Source organism: Odocoileus virginianus, chromosome 4 (genome assembly GCF_023699985.2).
Source record: "Odocoileus virginianus isolate 20LAN1187 ecotype Illinois chromosome 4, Ovbor_1.2, whole genome shotgun sequence".
NCBI classification, from domain to species: Eukaryota; Metazoa; Chordata; class Mammalia; order Artiodactyla; family Cervidae; genus Odocoileus; species Odocoileus virginianus.
In genome coordinates, this window is record NC_069677.1 from 1,858,600 (window position 1) to 1,884,656 (window position 26,057).

The 26,057-nt window shown below is 39.2% G+C and overlaps 1 protein-coding gene across 25 annotated transcripts in view; it reads right to left on the bottom strand.

The window, feature by feature from the left end:
* Positions 1 to 26,057, bottom strand: part of ZBTB20 (zinc finger and BTB domain containing 20) — a 1,026,540-nt gene that overhangs the window by 163,205 nt on the left and 837,278 nt on the right. The window contains exon 11 of one of the 25 annotated variants that reach the window (XM_070465996.1): positions 938 to 25,304. The exons of the other annotated variants lie outside the window; for them this stretch is intronic. Within the exon in view, the coding sequence (XP_070322097.1) occupies positions 24,883 to 25,304 (422 nt within the window). The 3' untranslated portion in view covers positions 938 to 24,882. Of the gene's footprint in view, positions 1 to 937; positions 25,305 to 26,057 lie in introns of those variants that run through there. 25 annotated transcript variants of the gene reach the window in all.

A 26,057-nucleotide genomic window follows, 5' to 3' on the forward strand; every position in this document is an offset into this window, starting at 1 on the left:
TCTAACTCTTGACATATATGAATCCTTATTTATTTCTAGTTGTTAAAGTTCACCAGAGCTGAAATAATTTCTTCCATTTCTTGCATACATTGCACAGTTTTGAGTGAAACATAGATGCTTACAGACGATGGCAAATTTAATTCAGTTGTGATGACTTCACCTGGGACAAACAAGACATAAGTTTTCTCCATTACACCAGCAATTTCCATAAGAATGATGAGGTTGGAGAGTTCTTATTGTAGGGTATGAGAAAGAGCCTATGGAGCAAATAGGAGGCCCTTGGGGATTCCCCAAAGTCATCAGATGAAGACGTATTTTGAGCCATGAATTTTCTTTGAATACGAAGATACAGGGATAGATGGGCATAGTGTCATATAAGGTTGGTTATTTCCACAGTAGGCAGAGAGATACTGATACAAGGAGAAGGGGTGACAAAGATGAATCAATTTAGGTAACAGTAAATGAGCCATAGGGCTTCCTGCTGGTAAAGAACCTGCCTGCCAAGTGGGAGATGTGGATTTGATCCCTGGGTTTGGAAGATCACCTGGAGAAGGAAATGGCAACCCACTACTGTATTCTTGCCTGGAAAATTCTGTGGACAGAGGAGAATGGCAGGCTATAGTCTATGGGGATGCAAAGAGTCAGACATGACTTGTTGACTAAACAACAAGTGCAACAACAATAAATGGTCCATGTGCCATTTATGAGGTGGTGTCAGGAAGCCCAATTGGCCTTATATTTCCACAAAGTGATTTCAGTATCATTGATCCTGGAATTCTTACTTATCGTAGCAAGAGGATTGATATGTTGAGAATTTGGGGGGCCCTTTAGGTATAATCCTCAATTTGGATAATCTCAGACTAGATCCAGGCCACAATGTATGAAAGAATGTGTAAAAACAGTGCCACAATATAAAGAAGACACAATAGGAAACCAAGAGTTTTTTTCTTTTTAATTATTCCTTCATATTCAAACTTCACAAACAGTGTGAACTTGTACAATACCTCAGAAAGTGAAACTTACAAAAAAAGTGCTGGTAACATTTAAAAAAAAACAACAAAAACCCCAAAAAACAAACATCATTCTTAGCAACATCAATTACTCTTCCACACAAAACAGAAACCTTGTAAAATTTATTTTCGTATTTTTAAGGCGTAATACTTCCGTATAAAGTATATGCAAGAGATAAAACTTCACAGTATTCCAAAATGTCACAATAATAATAATAATAATATAGTATAATGAAGCGCTACAGTTAATTTTCTTTTTTTGAATGTTTTTTTCCTGTTTAAATAACAAATACAAGTCACAGGTAAATATATGTGAGAAAAATACGAGGCTAATATTAAATGGCAGGTAAGGATACTGTCACTGTAAGAAAAACTGGCAGGATGTGTGTATTTAGTCTATATTTTAAAGCACTTGATAGAAAAGGCGTATGCAAGGTTTTTCAAAACAAGTTTTTGTTTGTTTGATAACTGACAACAATTTAAGAGTATAATGAGGAAAAAAAAAAAGGAACAAACTCCCTCTCAAAACTATTGACCTGCTCATTCCAAACCACATGTATATATTGACGGGTGGATGGGTGTGTGTGTTCGTGTTTCCATGGGTTGAACGGTACACAGACTGATACAACAGTGTCCCTTGCCCACCTGCAAGGATTGGAGGGAACAATCTCCGCAGTCATCAAGCCTAGGTTCCTCGTGGGAAATTATTCTTTCAGTTTAAAGATCTCTTTTTCCTTGCCTCTCCCTCTTTCCAAACTCCTCCCCAACCCCCAGGTCCTCAGACTGAAAAGACAATCTGGTTAGAAAAGTTGCCCTCCATTCAAAATTCACTGGAAAATAGAAACCGCGTAAACAGTGACAACCACACAGACACTGAAAATACCACTTGGACGAATGAATATGTTTGTGCATGTGGGGGTGTGTGTGTGTGTGTGTGTGTGTGTGTACAGTAGCAATTGCAAAAAAGGGACCATTTTCCTTTCCATACTAAGATACAATGTGATAAGAAACATTTCTGTGCAGGGAATACGGTTTCTTTGAATCTTATCACAACACTGTGGCGGGAAGATCAGGAAACGGGTTCACCTTTCAGCAGTCACCACAGTAAACGTCATTGAGAACACGCAGGCCCCCCCCTCTAGTCTGTGCGCATGCGTGTGTTAACAGCTAGCCATTCAGCCAACAGGTAACAGAAAGACAGCAGATAGCAAAACACGTCAATAAGGTGCTCAAAGAAAAAAGTGGCACCCATTCCTTGAATGGATGGCCACATTAAGGTGCTTCAAAAAAGTTTTTTTTTTGTTTTTTTTTTTTTTTTCAGTTTTATTTCAAACATTAAAAGAGTACTGATTTGCACATGGTAGTTCTGAGTCAGGCCAAGGGTTTTGAGATTTCTGACATCTTCCACTGAAAAGGGCTTTTGCTGTAGTCATTTTGTTCAGTTTGCTGTGGGTCATTTGAGTTAAAGAAAATTTAATAGCCGAAAACTTAAATCAAATCAACATGACAAAAAGAAATAGGTGAAATGGTATAGAACATTACTGCATTCCCATTGAATCAAGCTAGTTTCGCCCATTTTTCCACTTTCACTAACACTGTTCCTTTTTTTTTTGTTACAATCCATTCCTTGTGAACGTACAGAAATGACCAAAGTCACTGTAAGTGGCTGCTTTTATTTTTTGTGATCTGTTGCAAGAGTCCAACCTTGTTTCCTCTGCTGCTGTTTGTGTAGCATCTGGTTTTGTAATGAGCATCTGGATTTATGTGCATGTGTGTATATATGCACATATACACACCTATACATGTATAATATATACACTATATATATATGGATATATATAGGAAGTGTGTATACATTTATACATAATATAGTGTATACTGTTTCAACTGGAGATAAACTGAACTGGGTTCAGACACTAGCACATGTTTATCTTTCCCCTGCCCCCTCTGTACATTTTAAACAGTCTGGAGCTTTTATTTATTTTTTTAAAGTGCATTTTCAATGCAGAATAACTGTAATCCGATGATTTCTTGGAAAACATTTTTGATGAGAAAAATCTGACGGTTCTCAGCCCCCAGCAAGAGAAACCCGGGTTTGGTTGCGCCAGGGGCTGACGTGGCAGTGCCAGGCTTGTGCCTGAGTGATTACTGGGCGTTCTGGACTCTGGGCACCTCAGTAGCAGCAGCAGCAGCACCTTTGGGAGAAGGCAGAGATAGAAGAGGAAGGAGGAAGGAAAGCTCAGGTGAGGAAGGATGAGTTTGCGGTGTGTTACAGGTCAGAAGTGTTCACCGTGTGTGGATGTGTGCAGTTCCTGCTCGGCTTCGGCTAAGAGATGCCATCTAGTCCCCTCCCCAACAATGGACACCAGCCTCCCCATGCCCTGACCACTCCAGCATTGCCCAGGCGTCCCCACTCCCCAGGCTAACTTTGGGTCAGCTCCCTGTGGGGATTTGAGTGCCAGCGTCCAGTAGGAATAAGGCACCAGAGAAATCAAAATGTTACAAAAAAGATGCAAAACCCCATTTCAAAGAGCCTCTCCCATGCTCTGTTAAAATACTGCATGTGATACCATTCGTGTGTCAAATGCAGTCTTTGAAAGGAACTGGAGGCCCTTCAGCACCAGAGATCTTTAGGAATGCACCCTTTGTTGAAACACACCCATGCCCCCCACCCCCATGCCCACCCCACGCCACATGCATAAGCACCAGATTGGGAGAACAAGGTTGTGTGCCATTGGTCACCTCATTTTTGAGAAGGATCAAAGAAGTCTATGAAATCAAATTTTCAGGAATTGCTCTAAAATTAAATGGGTGTAGGCTGTCATGTATCGGTTACTGGATGCTCTAAATGTCCAAAGAATACGATTAAGGGGTCAAAATCTTTGTACTGATGTTTGGGGGAATGTGCTAAACAAAAATTATGTCCTAAATGACACCCAAGTCCTCCCCCATTAACATTTCAACCTCTGTATTTTTTAAATGCTGTAAAAAAAGAAGAGGTTCATCTAGCTATAAAAGGAAAAAATGAAGGCACATGATTTTATTCGGTCCCACAATCCTTAAGAAAAATGGTATTTTGCAAGTATGTGCGTCTGTGTTTATGTGTGTACACATGCACACAGGTATGAAATGGGAGACCAAGGGCCATTGGGGCAGTCAAAGGAAAGTTGGAAAAGGAGAAGATAGAATTTCAAGACAGAGAGAAGAAAGGAGAAAGGAGGAAATGGAGGTCTCTCTTCAGCTTTCTGTCACAGACAGTCCCCAGATTTGGCTGCTTTAGGGTCCAGAACGAAATTCATTTGTCTTGGTCTAGAAAGTGCCCCCAGTTTAAATATCTCCAGTTAATCATGTTACAGCTTTTGGTGTTTCCCTTTTCCCTTCCCTCCAGCCAAATGATTTAAAAAAAAAATCACAGTTTTAAAAAATTATTTTTTCAATGTTGAAAAAATATGGAAAAGCTGTTGAACAGCCTTAGGGCACTCTGCCTCTCTGTCTTCACAGTGAGCAGATGGATAGACAAGCCACAGAGTCAAAGACGAGGCAGGCAAGTTCCCTTGTGCAGGCAAGGTCCCTTGACTCACCTTCCCCAGGGCTGGGGGGCCTTTCATAGCATCCACAGCATTTTCTTTCAACTGGATCCTCCCTACCTCACCCCATCCATGGAGGTGGGCTGCTGAGAGAGGCAAAGCCATTCCAGAGAGCAGAGGTCTTAGAAGACAACAATGGAGGTGACAGGGGTGGGGGAGCTCTCCCCTCAGGCAGGTCAGCACTGCTCTTGGGCAGGATGGGAAAACTGCCCACTGACAAGTTGAAATCACACTCACACAGACTTTCATGAGCCTTCAACCCTCAGGCTTGCCATTTTTATGTCTCTGTGGCCTCAGAGTTGGCCCCCAGTCTTTAAGAAGGCAATGATCCAAGACAGAGAGGCTGAGTCAACCGGCTGTGTCATACAAAAAAGGGCTATGGACAGTGGGATTTCATAAAGAAATTTAACTTTGGTTTTACAACTTTTTCAAACCATAAGAATTAAAGCAGGGCTTCAGTGGCTTCGATCATCTGACAACTGTTACATTTTTCTCATTTGGCAAGGCTAAGGCAGGGGGGAAGAGAAAAGGGGTTTCCCATAATTGGTCGAAGACACAGGGTGGTAAAATGCTTCCACACTTAAACTCACAGTCCAGTGTTTTTGACATTTCATAAATAGCTTTTTTTCTCTAAAAAAAGAATAAAACAAGAACAATCCCTTTACTTACTCATCTGAAACAAAATAAACAGCAGTGGGTACAAACTTCTTCTTGTAACAATTACAAAAAAACAACAATATAATCCCAACTTTCAACACGCATCTTGAATCAGTTATTTTTTTTTTAACCTCAAAACTGCAGCATATCCTTAAGGGCAAACTTTTCGATTAGTTTTTTTCTTTTTTTTCTTAAATAATGTCTTCACCAAAAAAACAGTCTTGTACCAATAAAATGCATTCAAAAATAGAAAATATTACACAACAAAAATATGTATCCTTCCTTTCCAAAAAAGATTCTTCACAAAAAAATGTAGAAAAAATTCCAACAATTTTTTTCCTCTCCTAAACATTAACTTTCAGTCTAGGGCACGATTATTTATTGATTTAAATGTCTGCTTTTGCATAAAACATGGAAGATGCAAAACAATTACTGTATAAGGTTTGTGAAATTACGTCTACTCCCACCCCGACTCTAAAACAAAACAAAACCAGAAAAACCCAGCAAACATTAAACAAAAGATACAGCTGGTTGACTAGGAAAAAAAAAATCTGTTTCCTTTCACTGTGCATTTGTATGGGTTAACTGGCTCTGTTAATGTCTGGGAATGCTCAAGAAGGGAGATCAGATTGGAGTCAAGAGGCTCTTTAGTATGAGCTGATGTTCTGAGGATCCTTTACAGTCTCCCATGTCATGGGCTTACCTGCTGCAAATCCTCAAGGAGAAAAGAAACATCCTGCCTGAGGATGGGCAGAGGACTAAGCTGTGTCCACACTTGTACTGTACAAATACCTCTATAAAAGCCAGTTTCTCCATCATAGCACATTTTTCTTCCCCCTTACAACAGAGCTTAAGCCTAGGAAAAAAGGTAAGAGAGAGCTCCAGTGGTATGCAGAAGGCTGGGGCCATTTTCCCTGTAGTCACCTTGCCCATACTGAACCAATTTGGGCATTAACTGTAACAATAATGAGATCTCTAATCTTAACGGAATGCCCTATTTTCCCCATCCCCATTGAATCCAGGTATCTTTTTAATTTCAAATGTTGTAGCTTTTAAACGATTTGTTTTTCTTATTTGATGGTATTTCTCTTTCATGTGGGATGTATTGTGTATGGTGTTTTCAGCACAAATAGATTTTTTTTTTCCCCTATTGCTTATTTTGTTGCTGGTTTTTTCTCTGTGGTTTCTGTTCTGTTTTGTTTCTGATTTTTTAACAGTGAAATATGTCCAATTTTATTTCCAGTGCATTAAACAAATTTTAAATTAAAAGAAGAAATACAACTTTTCTCCCATCCTTGTAAAGGAAACGACTGATAAAAGTAAATATAATAAAATCAGGCATTGCCAAAAACAGCATGATGTGCAACCTCAATTGCATTAAAGAAAAACAAACAGACAAACAAGAATTATACAAAATAAGCATGAAGGAGCCAAGACTATGTAATCCCAACTATGGTATGACTGGCAAGCACTGGTTAAAATAGGTAAGGCTACTCTTAGATTTCTAACTTGACATAGTTAACCACTGCTCTTCGGTCTTTTCCTTCTTAATCTTTCACTCACTAGTTCTTTATATCTTTAAAATGAACAAATTTGTTTTTATATTTTTGGTCTACAGTAGAATTACATATTAATAATATAATAAACAGATACTTCATTAACAGATTGGTACTGCACTCATGTGGGGAAAATAGAAAAAAAGCACTCACAGATACATAGCAAATGGACTCTATTCTCATAAAAATAACCACAAATATGATAGAAATTATAATCAGGGCAACAGATTCAACTGAAAACAGGGCAAAAAAGAGATATTTGGGGTAGTACAAACTCCTGACAAGTATGCCCTAGAATTGCAGCCTCCAAACCTTTCCCATGATTTCCACCTTTCTATAGGATCACTCAAAATTCAAATGGAAATGGAAACAAAATGAAAAAAAAGTGGACAGGTGATTGAGCAAGCCAAAGCTTCCAAGTTATCTTAGTTGACTGGTCAAGACCAGCTGGATAGCATTCGAGAAACTGGTAGGCCACAAGGGAGACATTGATGGTATTTGTTCTTAATTTTGGAGGAGTTCCCAGACCACTGTTAAAGAGAGAAACCAAGGAACCAAATAATTCTTCTGGTACCATATAATACTTGAAATGAAATATAATTCCAATAGAGGGGATATGAGGGTGAGTTGGAAAAGAAGAGAGAGGAGAAATAGGCAACATCTGGGCACCACCTCCCTTTGTTTTCTTCAACACGTTGGTTTCCTTCTTTCTGAGCATCCTTTAGGATTAGCTCTGGGTCCCAATGTCCTCTGAGCAAATATGCATCAGCTCAGTTTTGACATGACATCTACGCCTACTGGCTTCCCCAAGGGCTCAATGGCTCTGCAGCCTCCCCACCCCCATGCCTTTGATGAAGGAGAGAAGGGTTACGAAGCTGTAATGACAGAAGCCTTTCCATTAACCATTCCTACTTGATGGTTAACTCACACCGATGGTCCAGTGTGGGAATAAAATAAGAAGGAAAACAACTGGTAAGAGTTGAAGTTGGTAATCAACAAGTGTGAAGTTTCTTCCAGAAAAAAATTAAAAAGAAGAAGATAAAGAAATTGTATCAGTCAGAAAATACTGCTTTTGGTTTCTTTTAACTTGGAACAATCCTTGGTTTTTCTCTCATTCAGTTGCTCCAGTTTAAAGTTTAGAATCTAGTGCAAATATCATCACATCACAGCATTCCAGGAGCAATACCCTATCCCTTCATCCTAGGTGAATATTATCCCTTCAGACCTCCTCAGAAGACTGGGACAATGATCCAGGAAAGCATAACTAAACAGATTATTAACCTAGTACTTGCTACAACAAGAAAGGCACTATCACAACAGACCAGCCTCAGCATTTTCCTTGCCATGGGCATGGATGTTTTAACCCCTTCAGCAACCACAATGAAACCCAAACTGTGGCTTTTCCAGTACCTGAATTCATTGGCCAGGTATCTAATTTCTCTATTGGCCCCGGCTGTTGGCTCCAGCCATGCAGAGCACTGACCTGCTCTGTGCACGCGCTGCCCCACGTTTCACCAATGATCCTCATTTGGTTCTCAATGATTTAGCTCACTCTCTTCCATGGAAGTTTCTTTCTCTCCATCAGTCTCCAGGTCATGACTCTATTAAAGACTAGTTTACAGTGTCAAGTACTATTGTTTATTTTTTCCCTATTTTTTTTTTAAACTTCTAACCAATCCCTAAGTCATAGAGACAATTCAGTAGCTCCTCTAACAACAAGTCTCCTGTTAAATGTTAAATATCACTGTTAACAGAATGAAAACCTAAGTATCATCACTTGACCACCAAAGCATACCCCTCAAGCCTGTTGTATTACTTTTGCCTTGTAAGAGAGGAAGAGGGGCTCTGGAGATTAAAATCTTTGGTGACAAAACTGGAGTAGGTATGCAAGTTTTAAGGAAGAAGTTCTTTTCCAAAAGCCTCAAGAGAAGTATTCTAGGACAGTTAATGTGAATGTATTTTAAAAGGTCAATTATTTCTCTATATAACTTCGGTTTGGTACAGTCAGTATCTTCTCAGTGCTTACCCAAAACACATCTCTAAGTATCTGTTAAGAGCTCTGAATTTAGAGTTTCTTATTTAAAAAGGGAGAGAATACTTTGAGTGCTGAAGGGACTGCTTATATTAGTTCTGAAAGCTCTAAATGGAGTCTTCTGCCTAGCAAGGCTGTCAGCTTCCTTAAAAAAATTTCAACTTGGAAAAGCAGACTTGGATGGATACTAAGAGGGAGAGAGAAAGACAGGTATCAATGAAATCTTAAGAGGCCTCACCCAAGAATTTTCCACATTGATGTCCCAACATGTGACAGTGATCAGAGAAATTCAACAGTACCCATTGATACAAGTTGTGATCCTTTCCTACTGGACCAGAATCTTCAGTGCTGTCACCTTGGATCCTGGAAGAGTCCTTCAGCATCTTCACTCTCCTACTATTATTCCCTACACAATCCATTACTTTTCCTGTGGTGACAGATTCTTTTATTAATAGTCACTAAAGAGCTGTCAAATTCTAATTATTTCTGAGATTTTAAAAGGCAATAAAAATAAATCAAATAAAGGAAAACTGAAAACAAAACAAAAAAAAACCAACCCAACTTCAAAACTAGGCTTTTAGGCACTGTTAAGGTCTTCTGCTTTATAAAGGATAGTCTCTGATGGAGCAGCTAGTAAGTAGGTTAGAATTAATCCTCCAACTCTTCCTCCAATTTCAAAGGTGGCCTAGCTTGTTTCAAAATAAACCTTTCACCTCACTGGTTTTCAATGTTTATTGCACTGTTCCCTTACTGTCATCTTAAAGGATTTTACCACATGCATGGCCTTCCTCTTTGGTTAGCCTGATCTAGGTTTTACCCAGTGATGAAAAAGCATGCTCAGGCTGAAAGGATACCTCCAGTATGGACAAGGTAAGGTTTTTCTGAAAGGAGGCCCTACCCCTGGCCAAGGTGAAGACTTCCCTGTCAGCTCTGTTGGCTTCCTCACCATTGAAACTCTTACTGAAAGCTTAGTTGGAGACAATGTTGGGCAAACTTCTCCTTTTAAACATCTTCAATGTACAGTACTAACTCAGCTTCTTTATAATAAGAAAACAGATCCTATCAGCATGGCAGTTGCTAGGCCTGATCAAGAGTTGGCAGATTCCATAGATGCTCACCAACCTTGCTAAGACCGAGCATGATGAAAACAACCCTCTATTTCTGTGGTGCTTCTAGTTTCATAACTTGCATCTTTCTTTCCCATACCTCACACACTCTCTCCCGGCACAAGTAAATACATTTCAGTAGTGCAATGCAGTGCAGTCATATTTATTTAGTGCAAAAAAAAAAAAAAAACAAAAACAAAGACAAAAAAAAAAAAAAACAGAAGGCCCTATTACAGACCCAAGCTCAACCCTAAACAACACTTACTAACAGTTACCAGTGCCACAAAAGTGGGAAATTCAGTCTTTACCTCACACTTCTGTGAGTCATCTCTTTTGTTGTCCCTGTTTGTCTCAGCTCAAAGGAAAGAAACAACTAGCAAACACCTAGGCATTATTCTGTAAAATGTTAAGCCAATAGGCAGAATATAAAGGGAAGGAGTTGAGTTGAAACCAAGGGTAGTATTTAGAAGAGGAAAATTGCTATTTAATGCAAAGGTCAGTAGTGGTTTTTATTGAATGGTTTTCATCATGTCAAATGGCTCCGATGCTAAAGGGAATAGGTACAGAAAAAGATAAATCTTTCCTGTTTCCCAAAACACGGTCCTAAATTTAACAGTGCTGGGTTCTTATTTTTGAATAGTGCAATCAGCTTTTCCTCAAGGGCTTCAGGCAGCAGCCACCTTACCTAACATAAATAGAGATACTAAGGGCACTCACTTTTTCACATTGACCTCCTCTCTCACCTCGCTCTTGTCCTGTCCACTTTTTCTGACTTCACATAAATACAGATCTACATACACATACACAGAAATTCTCAAGGCCCCTCTCAGGATGATAGATTGAAAACTGGTACAAATAGCTCAATGACACACTAACACAAAAAGTACAATTATTAAATATAAAAGTGAATTATTACACCAAAATTGAGTCTGCATTGTAACCCTTCTTATATTATTAAGAAAAGAAAAATTCATAGCAGGATGTCTTATGGAGCTTACTTTTTGCTTGAGATTCATCTGGATTTAGTTTGGGATATGGGAGTATTGAGTGATTTTGGAGAGATGCCTTGCCTTTGACCATCTTCCAGCACCATTCTCTCCAGTTTGTCTGGGTCTCCACCCTCCAGGTGTAAGTCTGCTTGTCTGCACATACCCACATGCACGCTGGAAGTCTCAGGAGAATCAGGAGAATATGTAGTTTAGAATAGATTCTAGAAACATTTGGCAGGGTGGGGTGGAGGGGTCAGCACACTCAAAGTATTTTGAAACAGTATGTTCCCACAGAGTTTCTTGATTCTGTCAATTTCTTGCCTTGGTTTGCCATGAGGATTACGAAGAGACTCTACTTTCCTTTACTCTGAAAACCACAATTCTTTTAACAGTAGAGCAAAAAACTAAATTTAATTAGATATTTGAGAGTTACCCTTAATGTATATCTCAATAGGCCCCTGGGAAAATGTAATCAGTGGGACTAAGGAAGGGGTTTAAATGATGACAACGCTTTTGAGAATTCTCTCCCTCAAGTCTACATATAGATTGCTTCAAATCAAAGTTTGTGCCAAGGAGAGCAGGGGCAGACTAACTCACCTTACTTTTCAAATAGACCTCTGGTAGTGAACATATACTAATAAGCACTTTGGTCTATGTCTAAATCTTATATCAAATTTGATCACTATTTTATTGTCAGTTCTTTCTGCATAAGCCCCAGAGAGCAGGTTAGGAATAGGGGCAGACAAATTCTATAATTTATCTTATATGGGTTTGATAGTATTAAGAGAAGTCTTAAACCACAAAGAAATGAGGTTAATTCTTAGGCTGATAATAGAATGGGAGAGAATGGCAAACGGTGAATGGTGCTGACTTTCCTTGCTAACTCTGAGAACTGGCTTCAGGAATCCAGAACTGTATCAAATTTAGTCCCATCATACTGTCCTGTTTTCCCTCTTAGCTTTTCCTCTGTTCACTTAATTGAAATTGCAATTATTTTAAAGATTCAGCCAAGAATGCAAATTATAGAACAAAAGACAGGTTATAAAAAGGTTGTCAGGCTATTTGTAAATTGAATTGAGTTGAAAACAGTATGCTTGTATGCTTTCAAATGAAGCACTACAATTTCCTCTTTCCTTAAGTTTCTAATTTGGTTTTTCCTTTTTGTATGGTGGTGGGAATATACATGGGTGCAGTACTGACAATGCCAATCTCCCTCTGTGATTGTCACCTCCAGTGCCAGGTTAAGGAGATGTAAGGCAATGGACAACTGATGTTTCACCATTTATGACTTTGTGAACACATGTAGTTTTGAAATGAAGAGAACAGAAATCTGAACAATTATAGCAATCCATATCAACTGGTTTTGTCATTTTAGTAGTATTCTCTTTTTCTTTTCTGGTGATTCTGTACTATATTAATAAAAAATATCCAAAGAGGGTTTTCATTACATTATCCTCAGCCTTATTTCCAAAATTTGAGAAGGCAATAAGATTTGTAGTGTGTAACTCTATGACCTTCCTCTGCAATCAATTCCTATAAGTTTAGGTAAATGGGTTTTTTTTTTTTTTTTTTGCAAGGAATAGCATTTATTTTAACTATTCTACCCTCAAAGTGAAGAGAGAATCTTTCTCCTCAAAGTTCTCAGGTGCTACTGGAAAAGGAAGATACACTTTTCATGGAGAAAAGACTCCTTAATGATAGCATGGAAGGCTTTTCATTCTAAGAGGGAAAGGAATAAGATAAGAGTGGGCAGTGATTTGACTGATGCCTAGGGCCATGAACAGTATCAAATTAAAGAATCAAAACTTTACTGTCTTGAGAAGAAAGAGATAAAGGCTAACAAACAAATCAACAAACAAACTTTACTAAAATACACATTCCTCCAGTTTCAGGTTTCTAAAAAGTAACAATTATGCTTAAATCAAGGTTTACAGATAGCAAACAACTGTTTTAATGTGTAAAAGTATTATCCCTTTGCTTTACTATGTTAGTTTCACTTTCTTTGAAGGAATTGTATCTGTGCACACTTGTCCTAAAGTCCAGTGCAGAAAATAAACTGGTTTGCTACCAGCTTCAATCTCAGAACATTTCCTAAGCTATATTTGCAAATCCTAAAACTACGTATCTGTAAAATTAGATGCAGAGTTCCTGAAATGCATTGTGGTGGTGGTGGGGACAGGGGGAGAAAGCAAGCATTTTATGGAGGAAAAAAAAGGACATCCGTTCTTGTCCTCCCAAATATATACTATCATATTTCTGACCATTATTTTGCTGCATTAGTTACCATTAGGGCTCCTGACATATGTCAGCTTAGAAAAGTAGGAGGCTTGAAAGCAATAAGAAATTCACGTCCTGGACTCGCTAGAATATTAAACAGGATTTAGACATTAATTTAGACTCATGCAGAGGCTGTGGTGAAAAATCCGGGATCTTGGAGCTAGAGCTCTTCTTAGAGAGCTAAAGGAACAATGTTAGGAAGGCATCCTGGGGGAATCCTGGTGATAATCTGGACCAGGTAGGACCTACAGAACCAGATCCTCTCCTCCTCCACATTATACTTTAAATGACAGCATTCAGGATTTAAAAGAGAGTCTTTTATTCTTTCAGAAGTTAATGCCTGAGGAGAGGAATACTTTAGATGAAGAGTATTTTAAAAAATAGATAGAAGGAGTCAGAAGGGATGAAGGAAGAGAAGGAGATAGGAATGATGGGGAGAACATGTTCAATTAAAATGACAGTTGTAAGCAACATAATACTGACTTTAAGAAGTGTTGGTTTCCTATTACACTCATGTCTCAGAGATTCTTTTGAATCTCTATCTTATTGTTCTCTATGGTGTGAGATGATGTCAAAAATTGGTTTGATTACAGTAAAAACTGGGTCAAGCCTCAAATCAAATTCAGACTCCATTTCTGACATGAATGTTGCTTCTGTTTGTCAACAGGTAAAGCAAGAAATGAAAGTACATCCCTGCGTGCTCAAAACCTTTAGGTAGTGCTCTAAAGGCCATGGAATGGTCCTCCCAAGTGCAGAGAGCCAAAGCAGTATCACAGTAAGTGTTGGACTTTCAGGTCAAGAAAGACTGTGTTATAGAGTTGCTTGGATTGCGTCCTTAACATCCTATAAAGGGGTAGACCCAGAGCTCTATGAGTCTTTGGGACAATGCTCTGGCAACCAGATGCGAGTTGAAATGAGACCTAGCATGATGACCAAGTCACATGGTGAATGCTTAGGTACTGGGGAGTGTATTGCATGGCTCTTCAAGTATCTGTTCTACCCTAATATTATTCTATTTAAGCACAGATTAACTTTATCTTTTAAAAAACATCTGATTGCAAAATAGACATTTTTAGAAACTTTAGGAATCCTTTCATCCCTTAGTAAATTACTGCTTAAAGTTCTAAACCAATCAACAATTGTTTTTCAAAAAGATAAATGAAAGAAAATAATTCTTCCTAATTGTCTCCTATGCCTTTGAGTGGAAGTGGCTTTACTTGTTTTAGAAGAGCTCATTAAGGCTTGAATCGTTATCAAAATTATTCTGAAATGTGACCCCTTTCATTGGATTTCTCTAAGTCTAGCATCTGGCAACTATGTCATTTTGCTAAATATTAGTAGGAGTTGAAAGAATCATCATTGATGATTTTTTTTCCTCCCTCTCAGAAATGGTCTACTCATATCATGAATTCAAACACTGTGGTATTTAAGAAAAGCGGGGGGAAAAAAAAAGCCAGAAAATATTTTTCTCTTTATCTTTGGCCAGATGTGAAGGTGAAAAGAATTCATGACCTCAGCAAATACGGCTGACATTTAAAACTGTGACTCAGGTCCTCCCACCCTCAAAAGAATATTGATAACTTTTAAGACCTGAAAGTACGGTGAAGACATGCTTCACTCTGCCTACGAGTCTGCTGAGCTCACTCGAGTCAATGTTCGTTCACCACATAAAGCTTAAAGAAGGACATTCAGAAGGGGCAAGGGGAAGGGAGGGAAATAAGCCCTCAGAGGTCAAGATGACTAGCATTCTTAAGGCAGTGAGGAGAGGAACAGGTAAAGTATTAAAGAGAAACAAGAAATAATAATAATTAAAAGGAACAAAGAGTGAGGAAAAGGAAAGAGAAAAATAGTGAAGTTCATACAGTTTGGGTATCAAGGGGTCCGAAGCAAAGGAACAGCTCCCCCTCACCCTCAACTCACAATTATGGGCTCCCTGGTGGCTCAGTGGTAAAGAGTCTGCCTGCATTGCAGGAGACCCGGGTTCAATCCCTCAGTTGGGAAAACCCCCTGGGAAAGGAAATGGCAACCCACTCCAGTACTCTTGCCTGGAGAATTCCATGGACAGAGGAGCCTGGCGGGCTACAGTCCACGGGATCGCAGAGTCAGGCGCAACTGTTCGACTAACTTTCACTTCTCACTTTCTTTTCAGTAGAAATATATGTAGTTGAAAACTTTGGAGAAACAGATGGATAATTTGCTTTTGGACTCAATACTCCTTCCAAGCAGATCAGAGCAGGTAATTCCTTAATGAGTAAGTGGAGGGCACAGGTGGAGTTGGATAAGGAACAGTGTGTGCGATGAGGGGGTGGGGGTGGGGGTGGCGGTTGGTGTGGGACTTATTGAAGGGGCACAGGAGAATGGGGTGGGATTTGAAAATAAACATCTGCTAGAAAAGATGAAAGGGAGGAATTGGTGTTACACTGAGAAGCCTTTCAGTGTGGGAAGGGCTCTCACGCTGAATATGGTGAACAGCTGTTTTCATCTTGTCCTGAATGTGGAGCTGGTCTTGGGCACCCAGGATAGATGAGAAGTTTATCCATCTGTGGGGTTGTTTAGGCACTATGTTGAGTGACTGAGGGAAGCTGAAGAAGCTCTTTATCTAAAATTACTGTTTGGAAATACTTCTTGCTAGGGAAACAGGATGCCTATTTCTGATGTTTCCATGGGGGCCTTAAAGAAGAAAGGCAACAAGTCCCCACTTAAACAGACAACTGGAGATGCTGAGGGTGACATATTATCTACACATTTCTGAGTTCTAGTTCTATCAGCCTCTGTCATGAAAAAGTTCCTCAAATTCTGATTTTATTTAAAAAAACCAAAACTCCTAGGAAAATGAATATTATATTGCTAAGCTGCCTCCAGGGAAGCACAGAAGACAAGTTAAAATAATTGTAGGCATACTGAAAACAGAAAGTAGTCAGTAAAGAACGAGTATTAAAAATCAGTATTTGAAAATACAGTTGGGACAACTAGGCATTTAACTGCCTCTGCTTCTCAGATGAGCAGCCCTTTGAAATGCAGCCTATAACTGTTGGCCAGATCATATGGAGGTTAAGTGGCCCCTTGGTCATATTTTTAAAAGCAAATATAGACACTGACAGGCCTAGAGGGGAAAATCACAGATACATTCATATACACTTCTTTTGTTCTTCAGATATTGAGAGGGTCAGCTAAACAAGATCACTGTGACTATGAAACTCTTTGTGTCAACCATACCAAAAAAATGTTTTTCTTAACAAAGTTTTCACTTTCCTACATTTGCTAAGTCCGAGCTTAAAAAAAAAAAAAATTTTAATCCTGTAAAGACAATACTCAAGCTGATAATATAAAAAGCAAACTAGAGCAGTAATGATTATTATTAAATGCACCAGATTAACTGCAGCAGGTTGGTGATGGGTGATAAATGTAAAGAAATAATATTTCAATCAACTTGTGATTGTAGGCAGATTCAAAAGGAAAAATGAATATAAGGTAATATATATTTCAATATAGAGTTGTTATATATAATGTGTATGTTCTAGCTTTCAGAAATACTGCAATGTAGTGTACTGTACTTAAGTAAGCATACCTAAATAGTAACTCATATTCTTCCATGAAGTCACTAGTACTGTTAACTAAAAAAAAAAAAAAAAAAAAAATCATTTTTTTTTTCCAGTAAAAAGAAACACCTATGGTTACAGTCACAGACTTCTTTTGGATATAGAAAGACAATATACATTTTTAAAAATAATAACAACAAAAAAGATTGCAACTGTAAATAGCTTTACTTAATGGGAGAGGGGAAGAGTCATCAAAATAGAAGAGGAAAGAAAACGTCCTCTGAATTCTGTGAGCAGAAATAATCCACATGTCATAAAAAATAAGAAGTCACCTAATAAAAGAAAGGCATGGGAGTGGAGAAAACTGAATTCGACTGTTTCCAGGCCACCCTTCAAAGTCAGCTGTGAGAGCCAGGTCTGTTGGTTCAGAATAGTCCACTAGAACACATTCTACTTTAATGTTTGAGATGGGCAAGAGCCGTCAATTCTTAGAGATTACCAAAAAAGATTCTTCTGAGAGTCTATTGGTCTGCTAGACATGGTAAACAACCCACTCCTGGAAAGACTTCGGCAAAGGCCACACTGGTTTCAGGAGACACAGTTTATGAATGATGATGGTTTCCTGCAGATGCAGGCAGGATTAAGGAAGCTTTAGTCTGGGAGTCAAACTCACAAGTGGGTGGGCATACACTTGTTGTTTGTGCGCATACACTGGGTTGCATAGAGGAAAGGAATGGAGGACTTTGAGCCACAGAAGGGCTTGGGCCAAAGTCTGTAAGGGCCTTGCCTGCCTGGCCTCAGTGCCCTTCCTCCACAGGAAACCTGGGCAAGAGGGGGTGCCCCAGACTGCTGTTCCCTCTTGTCTACTTGCCAGTGGAGGACATCTGTTCTACCTTCTTCTGGAGGAGAGCAGCCTGTCACTGTGGGTTCGCTGTGGATCCAACAAGCTGCCTTTGTTTCTCCTAACTCTGAAATGCTGCAAAAAGCAACAGAGTGGGCAGGTGACTGGTTCCTGGGAAGGGAGCCACCAGCCTTGAGTGCAGTGGTGGGAAGAGGCAACGGTATCTATGCACCAGGACCTATGCCTATGTGTGCTTTGTTTGAGATGCACACATGACCAGACTACAGCAAGCACACATGCAAAGACACATGTCCACACACACGTCAATAAACCCCATAGAAGCGCAGTTGGTTAAGTGCACTCTACTTCATACAAGCATATTCAAGTTTCTCATGAAAGGGGTATACAGAAATTACTGATGGTTGGGCTCCTTCAGAATGTCCTAAAGCCTCATTACAGACAGTGGACAGCACTAACGCATCCAACTAAGGCAACAGAGCAGAAGCATGAGATATGTGAGACCTCTAACTAGAAATTCCAGACTCTATCTTGTTGTCACTGGGGAATATGAATGTGGAACAGTTTTGTACTGAGAGCACCTCACACTGCGTGTGTACATGCATAATGTATACTCATTTACAGACATTTTGGACAGCAGCTGTGACATACTAGATGGGTTAAGTCCCTTTCATTACTAGAATCTACATATAAATTGCAATGGTTTTGCCGGGCAATGACAAACTTCTGTTGCAACAGTAGTAGAAACAGATGTCTCCTAGGGGGTTAATTTTTTTTTTTTTTTTTTCTGTCTTGGGTGTATTAGAATCTCATTGAAGCATTTTGAATCAAGGAAACCACTGAATTTGAAAGAAGGCTAGTTAGGGACTTTTTACACTCTAATTAGGTATTGCAAAAGCCAGGACTCCAATAACTGTGGCTAGATTTTCCCTACAATCTGCAGACTGTGCTCCTTCATTGAAGATTTGAAAGTTGTGAGTTTGCATTTAAACAAAAAGCCACCAGATAAACCAGATGCTCACTGAAACTGAGAAAAAAAAAGTTTAGCGATATACACTGAACAGGAAGAGAAAGCTTTTTGTTGAGATTGTTCTCCCTGTTAAGGAAATGAATCAACTAGCATCTTAGACACCTGTGATCATGTTTCATGGGACTCACTATTTAGCTAATAGGATGTCTATTTTGCATCCAGCCCAGATGTATGTCACCGAAATACGATAAGAAATAGCAGCCATTCCTGAAAGCAGCCAGTTCCGTACAAGTTTGGTGCCTCCCTGTAAAGTCACTGTTTCCATAGTCTTCAGTCATGAATAGGGCTCAGTTTTGCAATAATGCAACCATTAAAAGGCAAGAAAGGGCCACGTCTTCACACCCTTCCAATCTCTCTATTTCTGTTCTCTTCCCTGGGCTTTGATTTAAGGCAGTAATTCTTTACTATAAGTGGCTTCCTGTGAAAATACCTTAACTGAGGTCACTTCAGATTAGATTTAGTCTGAAATTATTCAGTTTTTGGAGCAATAGGCTGGACCTGAAGAACCACTGGAATCCAGGCATTTTTGGTCAGCAGTGCGGAAAAATGATGTTTCTTGTTTCAACACAGGGCATTTCTACCTCATTCAGTGAAATACATAGTTCTGAAAAGGGACCCATGCTGTGCAACCCTCATCTTCTACCTCTTCACCCTAAAAGAATCCAAACAGACCCTAGTGTTCACACCATTTCCTGGTATCTCTTAACGTGCACCACTGACTGCTACAGAGTCAATGTTTTGTAGATATGCAGAGACTGAGGAAGATCTTTGGGGTGTTTTGGTCAGGTTAATCACTTGAGTATCTAGTACCAGAAATGATGCTTTGGGTTATTAGTTTCCAAGCTCTGTGTTTACAGGGACACTGAGTCACCACAGCTTTCCTTCTTGGGGAGGTTGATGCAGCATCACAAATGGCAACTCTGCACAAACAGCTGTTGGGAATGTTCTCTCCAGAGCAAGAGCTCCTCTGTGCCCCTTTTTTGTCTCCATTTGCAGCCTGAGCACCAAGGCAGAGATTGTTTTGAAAGTTTGCCCCGTGCCATCTATTTCCTGGGCACCTAGGAGACAAGCCCCTTTCTCTGCGAGAACACAGAAGGGGAAACAGCTGCGGCCGCCCCACTGCAAGGTCGCATTTGGCCTCGGGGAGCCTGACGCGGCTCAAGCACTTTCTTCACACACTAGGCACCGAAGGGCACTGGGTTGCCTGGCTCTTCTGTGGAATCAGGGAGTCTATTGAAATTCTGGTGGCCCCTTCCTTTTGTGTGACACCAAGTCACATGGTTGTGTCTTTAGTGTCCTGTTTTTCTCTTTATAAAATCTTTCTCTGGGGGACAAAATTGGCCATTTAAATAAAGTTCTTTTATAGTAAGTAAAGAGGTTTCTCAGAGCCAGAAATCACTCAAAAGAAAGTCTGTTGACCCTACCCGTGGAAAAGCCCAGAGCTTTCTCTAAATACATCTTGCCAAACTTCCTAGTTTTGTGATTGGGTGCTTTCTGGCTTTGCATTATTGGGTGCTGAATACATTTTGCAAACCTTCTGTTCTCTTCCCCATGGCTCCCAGGTCCCTGGACTTCAACTCATGACTACATTAAATAATTCTTTCATACGATGTCTTTTAAGTCAGGTCACAACAGACAGGGCACCCCCTCTCTTCTAAATTCCAAGGGCATCTCAGGTGGTGCCTACTTCTCCTTTGCACGTACTGTTGGTGTACTTGGATGATGGGGGTATAGGAGGTCTTTAGGACCAGTGTGAAACTAACACCCAGAAGAAACCTTTTCTCTTTTCATATCACACTGCACACATTCTAACTGTTCATGAGTTAGAAGTTTTCTTGGTCCTTATAGAATGTTGGGCTGATACAAAACAAAACCTTGTGACTTTTAAACAAAGAAAATTCAAGTCTTTCTAAGGCCAGGAGCTACTGTGACCTCCGAGATGCCTAGGAAGAAATGGGCTTCAGCCTGAGCAACAGCAGGAAATTATCCATGACACTTACTCATGGCACAAACAAATTTAGAGCATTAGGGATTTGGGGAAGAAAAAGTGTATAAAATTGTATTAAAAACTAAAGTTTACAATTCAAACTATATAGTAAGAAATATTTTGATATAGAGATTTTCATTTCAGATTCCTTTTTGGCCTGGCTTGTTTCTCAACGTTTTCCCCATGTAGATTTGTATCAGATCCATGTGTCCCAATTTCTTCCCTTTTTTGGGTTCTATTTTACTTCCTGGGAGTTAGGGGGGTAGGTACAATTATTAGCATTTATTATATTAATAGGGACAAAATTGCCAGCTCTGTTAAGATGCTACTGATGTTTTAGGGCTAGGATGTTTTATTTTTCATAAACTACATCTAAATGTCTTGAGATAAGCATTCCCCTTTGACTTTTCTCCTTTCCCTTGTCCAGCTAATCCAGTTTTAAATCCTAAATTGCTTAAAAAAAAAAAAAGTACTTTTCCATACCAGTTCTTGTTCCCTGTACTTATCCTAAGAGGTCTTATATCTGGAACATTTGATTCCATTACATCTATTTTTTTTTTCCTGGCTACTGAAAATTTTCTTTTTTAAAAGCACTCATAACATCCTAGCATGATGTTCGAAATGTAAGAAGATTGTTGGATTTGAAACTAGAAAATAAAAAAGAATCCATGTTCATATTCTATTCTCAAAGCAAAAGTTTTCCCCTTTCCTAAGATGTTGATGATTATTTAAGTTAAAAGGAAGGATTGATAAACTAAAAGTTCCTTTATCCTTTTGAAACAGGTACAGACTGGTTTATTTCCCCTAATGTAAGTCAGTTCAGAAAGCAGCTCTTTCAGAGACCGGAGTATGGAGTAACAACCCCACAGCAAGTTCACTGCTCCCCAAACTTACATCTCCAACTTCAGTCTAGCGTCTTCCTTTCTCCAGAGGACAATCTGTCAACTATTTTGGACCATGAGATGTCTGGGAGGAATATACACACAGTAAGAAAAAGCCTACTGTTATATAAACCTGGATAGCACATATCATTAAAATGATTACCTCATTAGGAATTCTTCAGGGGTCCTTCAACATTTAAAAAACAGAGAAATACTTCATTTGAAGGGGAAAGATGAATATTAGGGTTTAAACTCAACTGGAATTTTTTTCTCTTACATGTTCTAGAACAAAAGGTAAATTTTAACCCAATTGCTCAGTTTTTATGTGACAAACCAGCATTAAGGCAAATGGGTCTCTCTCAAATTTGAGAAGCAGATAGCTGAATGTGGCCCATACTGGCATCCAGGATCAAGTTTCTGAGGGTCCTATAATGTTGTCTACTTTGCTAAGATTTGAGTAAGGACACCATTTTAAACCAGCAACTGTCAAATAATTCAAAATATTTTAAAGTGACGCTTGACTTTCTTCCATTTACATATGCTGAGTGATTTCATGTCATTTTCCTTTAGATTACAAAGATCTTTTTTAATGTCAATTTTTTTTTTTCTGTGTTACATCATGGGTTGAATGACTTGTTTTTCAAAATATCAAAATTCTCTGACATGGTTAATTAACTAATGCTCCCTCTGTTGGTAGTAGGTGGAAATACTGGAGTCTAAGATAGCTACTTCAAAAAGCACAATTAGCAAAAGAAAATGGACTTTTTCTTATTTCTAAAGCTATTTTCCACCAGCTTTTAAAACAGGTCAGTTTTGGATACATAGTTTGTGGTAGGACTCCTCTTAGAAATCACAATGGGTAATACTTAAAGGTCAGTTAATCATCCATGGCTACATTAAAATTTCTAGCAAAATATTTACTGAATTAAGGACCACAGGACCAAATTAAACTCACATATACACCAGTTGCACTAACCTTACTAATTATCAGCAAAAACTTATAGAAAAGATACTAGTTAACCAATTCTAAAATGATGAGTAAAACCAATTTAGCTATTATACAATTGCTTCCCTTGGAAGATTTCTCCCCATTTGTTGCACAGGTTTTTTTTTTTTTTTTTTTTTTTTTTAAATAAATAAGTTGCTGATAGGAAAATTAAATGAAAATGCAAAGTAATTTTGAAACTGAGATACACTTTTCCTTTTTTTAAAAAAAAAACTACACTTTAGTGTTTCTGCTTTGTTTAAAGATTTACTTTCCCCCTTACATATATTAAAATATGCCCAGCAGTGAAATCACCTTTGGAGTTTTCATAAGGTTTAAGAATTCCTGTGTTTGAGTTGGAATCCCTTTAGAACACTGTCTATAATGGGAAAATCTCTATTCTGATACCTTGATCAGGACCGAGGAGAGAAATCTCAACTAGGAAGAGAGAGTGGCATCTAAGATGATGCAATGAATTGGTCTTCCGGATGATGGATGTTGCGCATCTGGGAGATTTTTGTTAGTTTCTTTAAAACCTTACCAACAAGCAAGGATTGATAAGGCATCTAAAGAATAATCATCTTATTTAGCCCTCTCAACCAGGGTGGGAACAGAAGCTGATCTTTGAAAGGAAGAAAGTGATTGTGACATTGAGGCATCCTGATCTGTAACAGGCTTCTGATAATGCCGCTCTCTATAGTTGTGAAGGGTGAGGAGGGACAGCAGAGTTTCGTGAACTCCTCCTCCCGGCTGACCACAAAAGGAAAGGACCCATTTGTCAAGACCTCTAGAGTACTAGTGTTTCATCAAAGAAAAAAGGTAGTCAATAGAAATTCTAGAATCACAAGATCTCAATGAAACTTTCAGAGAAGCAAGAAATCTGTTTCTGAAAGATAAAGTCCCTCCCGTGAAAAAGAACAGAATTCTAGATGAATTGGTGAAAAAAATATTCAGTGGAGCAACATAAGCTTGCTAAAAGTTGAAAAACTACGTATCAAAATACAAAGCAGCAGTTCAAATTACAGCAGGGATGGGCTGGCCAGAGGCCCTCATCAACTCAGGCAATACTTAAAATAATAAAAATTAAGAAAAATTTAAAAAAATATGAAGAAAATATCCTTCCTCTCTTTCAAATATAACTTTAATTGCCTTTTATTCTTTCTATCTGGAAGCAGTATCGCTAACCTTAACAGTCTTGACTTACCAAAAAATATATATATGTGTGTGAAATAAAAGAGAAGGGATTGGTGGCAGTGTATGCAAAACCAAAATGAAAAAAAATTACTTTTAACAATATCACTTTTTTTGTATTTTTTTTACACAAATACTGTTGTAAATATATTAAAAAAATCAGCATTCTATCTGGTAAATGTCACTTTTGCCCCTCTATAAAATTTTGAATTAAAAAAGCCTCAAGAACTTTTTATTATTCCCCCCACCCTCCATTTCTCTTTCTTTTTCTCTTCCACAAGAATATATCCTGACACTTTTTTTTTTTGCAAAGATTGTTGGAAATAATCCTTCTCTTGTACCTAGAAACGTAGGTGCAAACCTCTGATATCTTTGTTTTATCTGCATTCCTGCCTTTCATGAAAGTCCCTCTTGATTGTGCTGAGGCTGGAGCTCAGCGAAGACACTGAATAAATACGATAGCCACTGTTGCTTGATGCTTGTCCAAGTCTTCCTGGCTTCTGCTGAAAAGGGGGTGTGGAGGAGGTGGGCCAAGGTGTGTGGACCCAGCAGAATCTGGGGGAGAAGCCGGCCATTTGTCTTCCCCTCACCATCAAACCTACACCCCCTCCCACCCCCACAGCCCTTTTTATGGAAATCAGACAACCTGGTAGGTGGAAAAGAGCAGGGCCTTCCCTCTGGGTTTTCAACCAGAAAGTTATATTCCACAGTTTAAAATGGTTACTGTGAAGTCCAAGTGGCCAGAATTGTGAAAATGTCCACTGAAACACTGCAAGCGGTGTACTTAAAGACAGTAGGCCTTTTAGATTTTGTTATATATTTTTGTAGTGCTCTTCACAAGTGAAAAAAATTTTTTTTTAACTTTTTTTTTTCTAAAGATTTTTTGTAAAGAAGGGTTGTATTTAGAGGCCAGTAGCTAGAGATCCAACCAGTGGACCTCCAAAGTACTACCAGGCCTTAAGGCCACCATCCAAGGGAGACTGGGAGAACTATTACTCCCCCTGAGCCTCCGGAAATGTAATGTACCAGCAGGCAAAAAACAGTTCTTCATGTAGTACAAAATGAAATGAAACAAAAACGAAAACAGAAAGTAAAAACGAAACCAAAACATTTCTTAAATTCTAGTGCCATAGCTTTTTTGTTTGTTTCTTTTTTGTTGTTTTGTTTTGTTCATAAGAAAGAGAGAAAGATACTACTTATCCATCAGACACGTGCATCCTCATGTGGTCGTTGAACTGCTCGATTTGGTCAAACTTTGCTGGACAGACGGAGCAGACATAGGTGGTCCCCTCCGTGCAGGCCACCACCCCTGGGGGGCCAGCGCGGGACCCCGGGGGTGTGCCCGCAGGAGGGGTCCCATTGCTGGCACTGTGCAGGGCCACGTGTCGCTCCAGGAGGGTCTTGTGGGAGAACTTCTTTTTGCAGATGTAGCACTCATAGGACTTCTCACCCCGATGGAGGCGCATGTGCACATTGAGGGAGCTCTTCTGGGTGAAGCGCTTGTTGCAAATGCTACACTGGTACGCCCTCACTCCTGTGTGTGTCACCATGTGCTTGATAAGGTAATCCTTTAAGGAGAAGGAGCGCCAGCAGATGCTGCATTGGTGGGGCTTCTCACCTGGCCACAGGGGAAAGACAGCAGAACGAACAGAGCGAGACACAGCCAGGGAGGGAGAACAAGAGACAGAAAAACAAGACAACAGAAAACAAAAACAAAAACATTAAAAAAAAATATCTGATTGGTCAACAGAGCACCCCTGATTGGAAAGATCCAGTCCTTCTTGGCCTCTTATGTTCTGAGAAACCTTGCTTCAAGGTGCTGCCAGGAAAGTTTAGAGTGCTTCAGGTCCCCATGCCAGAAAATGGTTCTCTTGGAAAGCTACATGACATTCTCCAGTAAAAGTCTTCTAAGATCTGCGGAGAGAGCGAGTGCTACTTCAAGGGGGTCACTTTCAATGCCTTCATTAGCTGTATGTCTGCTATTTGCATCATTAAGCACATAAGAAATAAGAGAGAGAAAAGTTCTTTTGGAAACATAGGGATCTCTAGAATCTTTGGGAACTTAGGATGGTGGTGACATAGCTTGCCTCTCTGGAGACAATAATCATTTCCAGTATTTTGTTTAGTAAAGGCACTTGTGCCTGGATCATAGGTCTGGAAAATATTGGTTTTTGTAGGAATAAGTCATTCTAAAGAGCTATGCCTTTGATTTTTAAAAAAATCTATTTTAGACAGAAATCTTCACAAAATGTAAATTTAGGGAGTTGATTGGTTATTCTGTCTAGACTGCCCTGAGCTGCAGATTGGCCTTGTCTTGTGTGGAGGTTGAGTAGGTGGTAGATAGCATGATGATCTCAGAGTCAAATGGTCC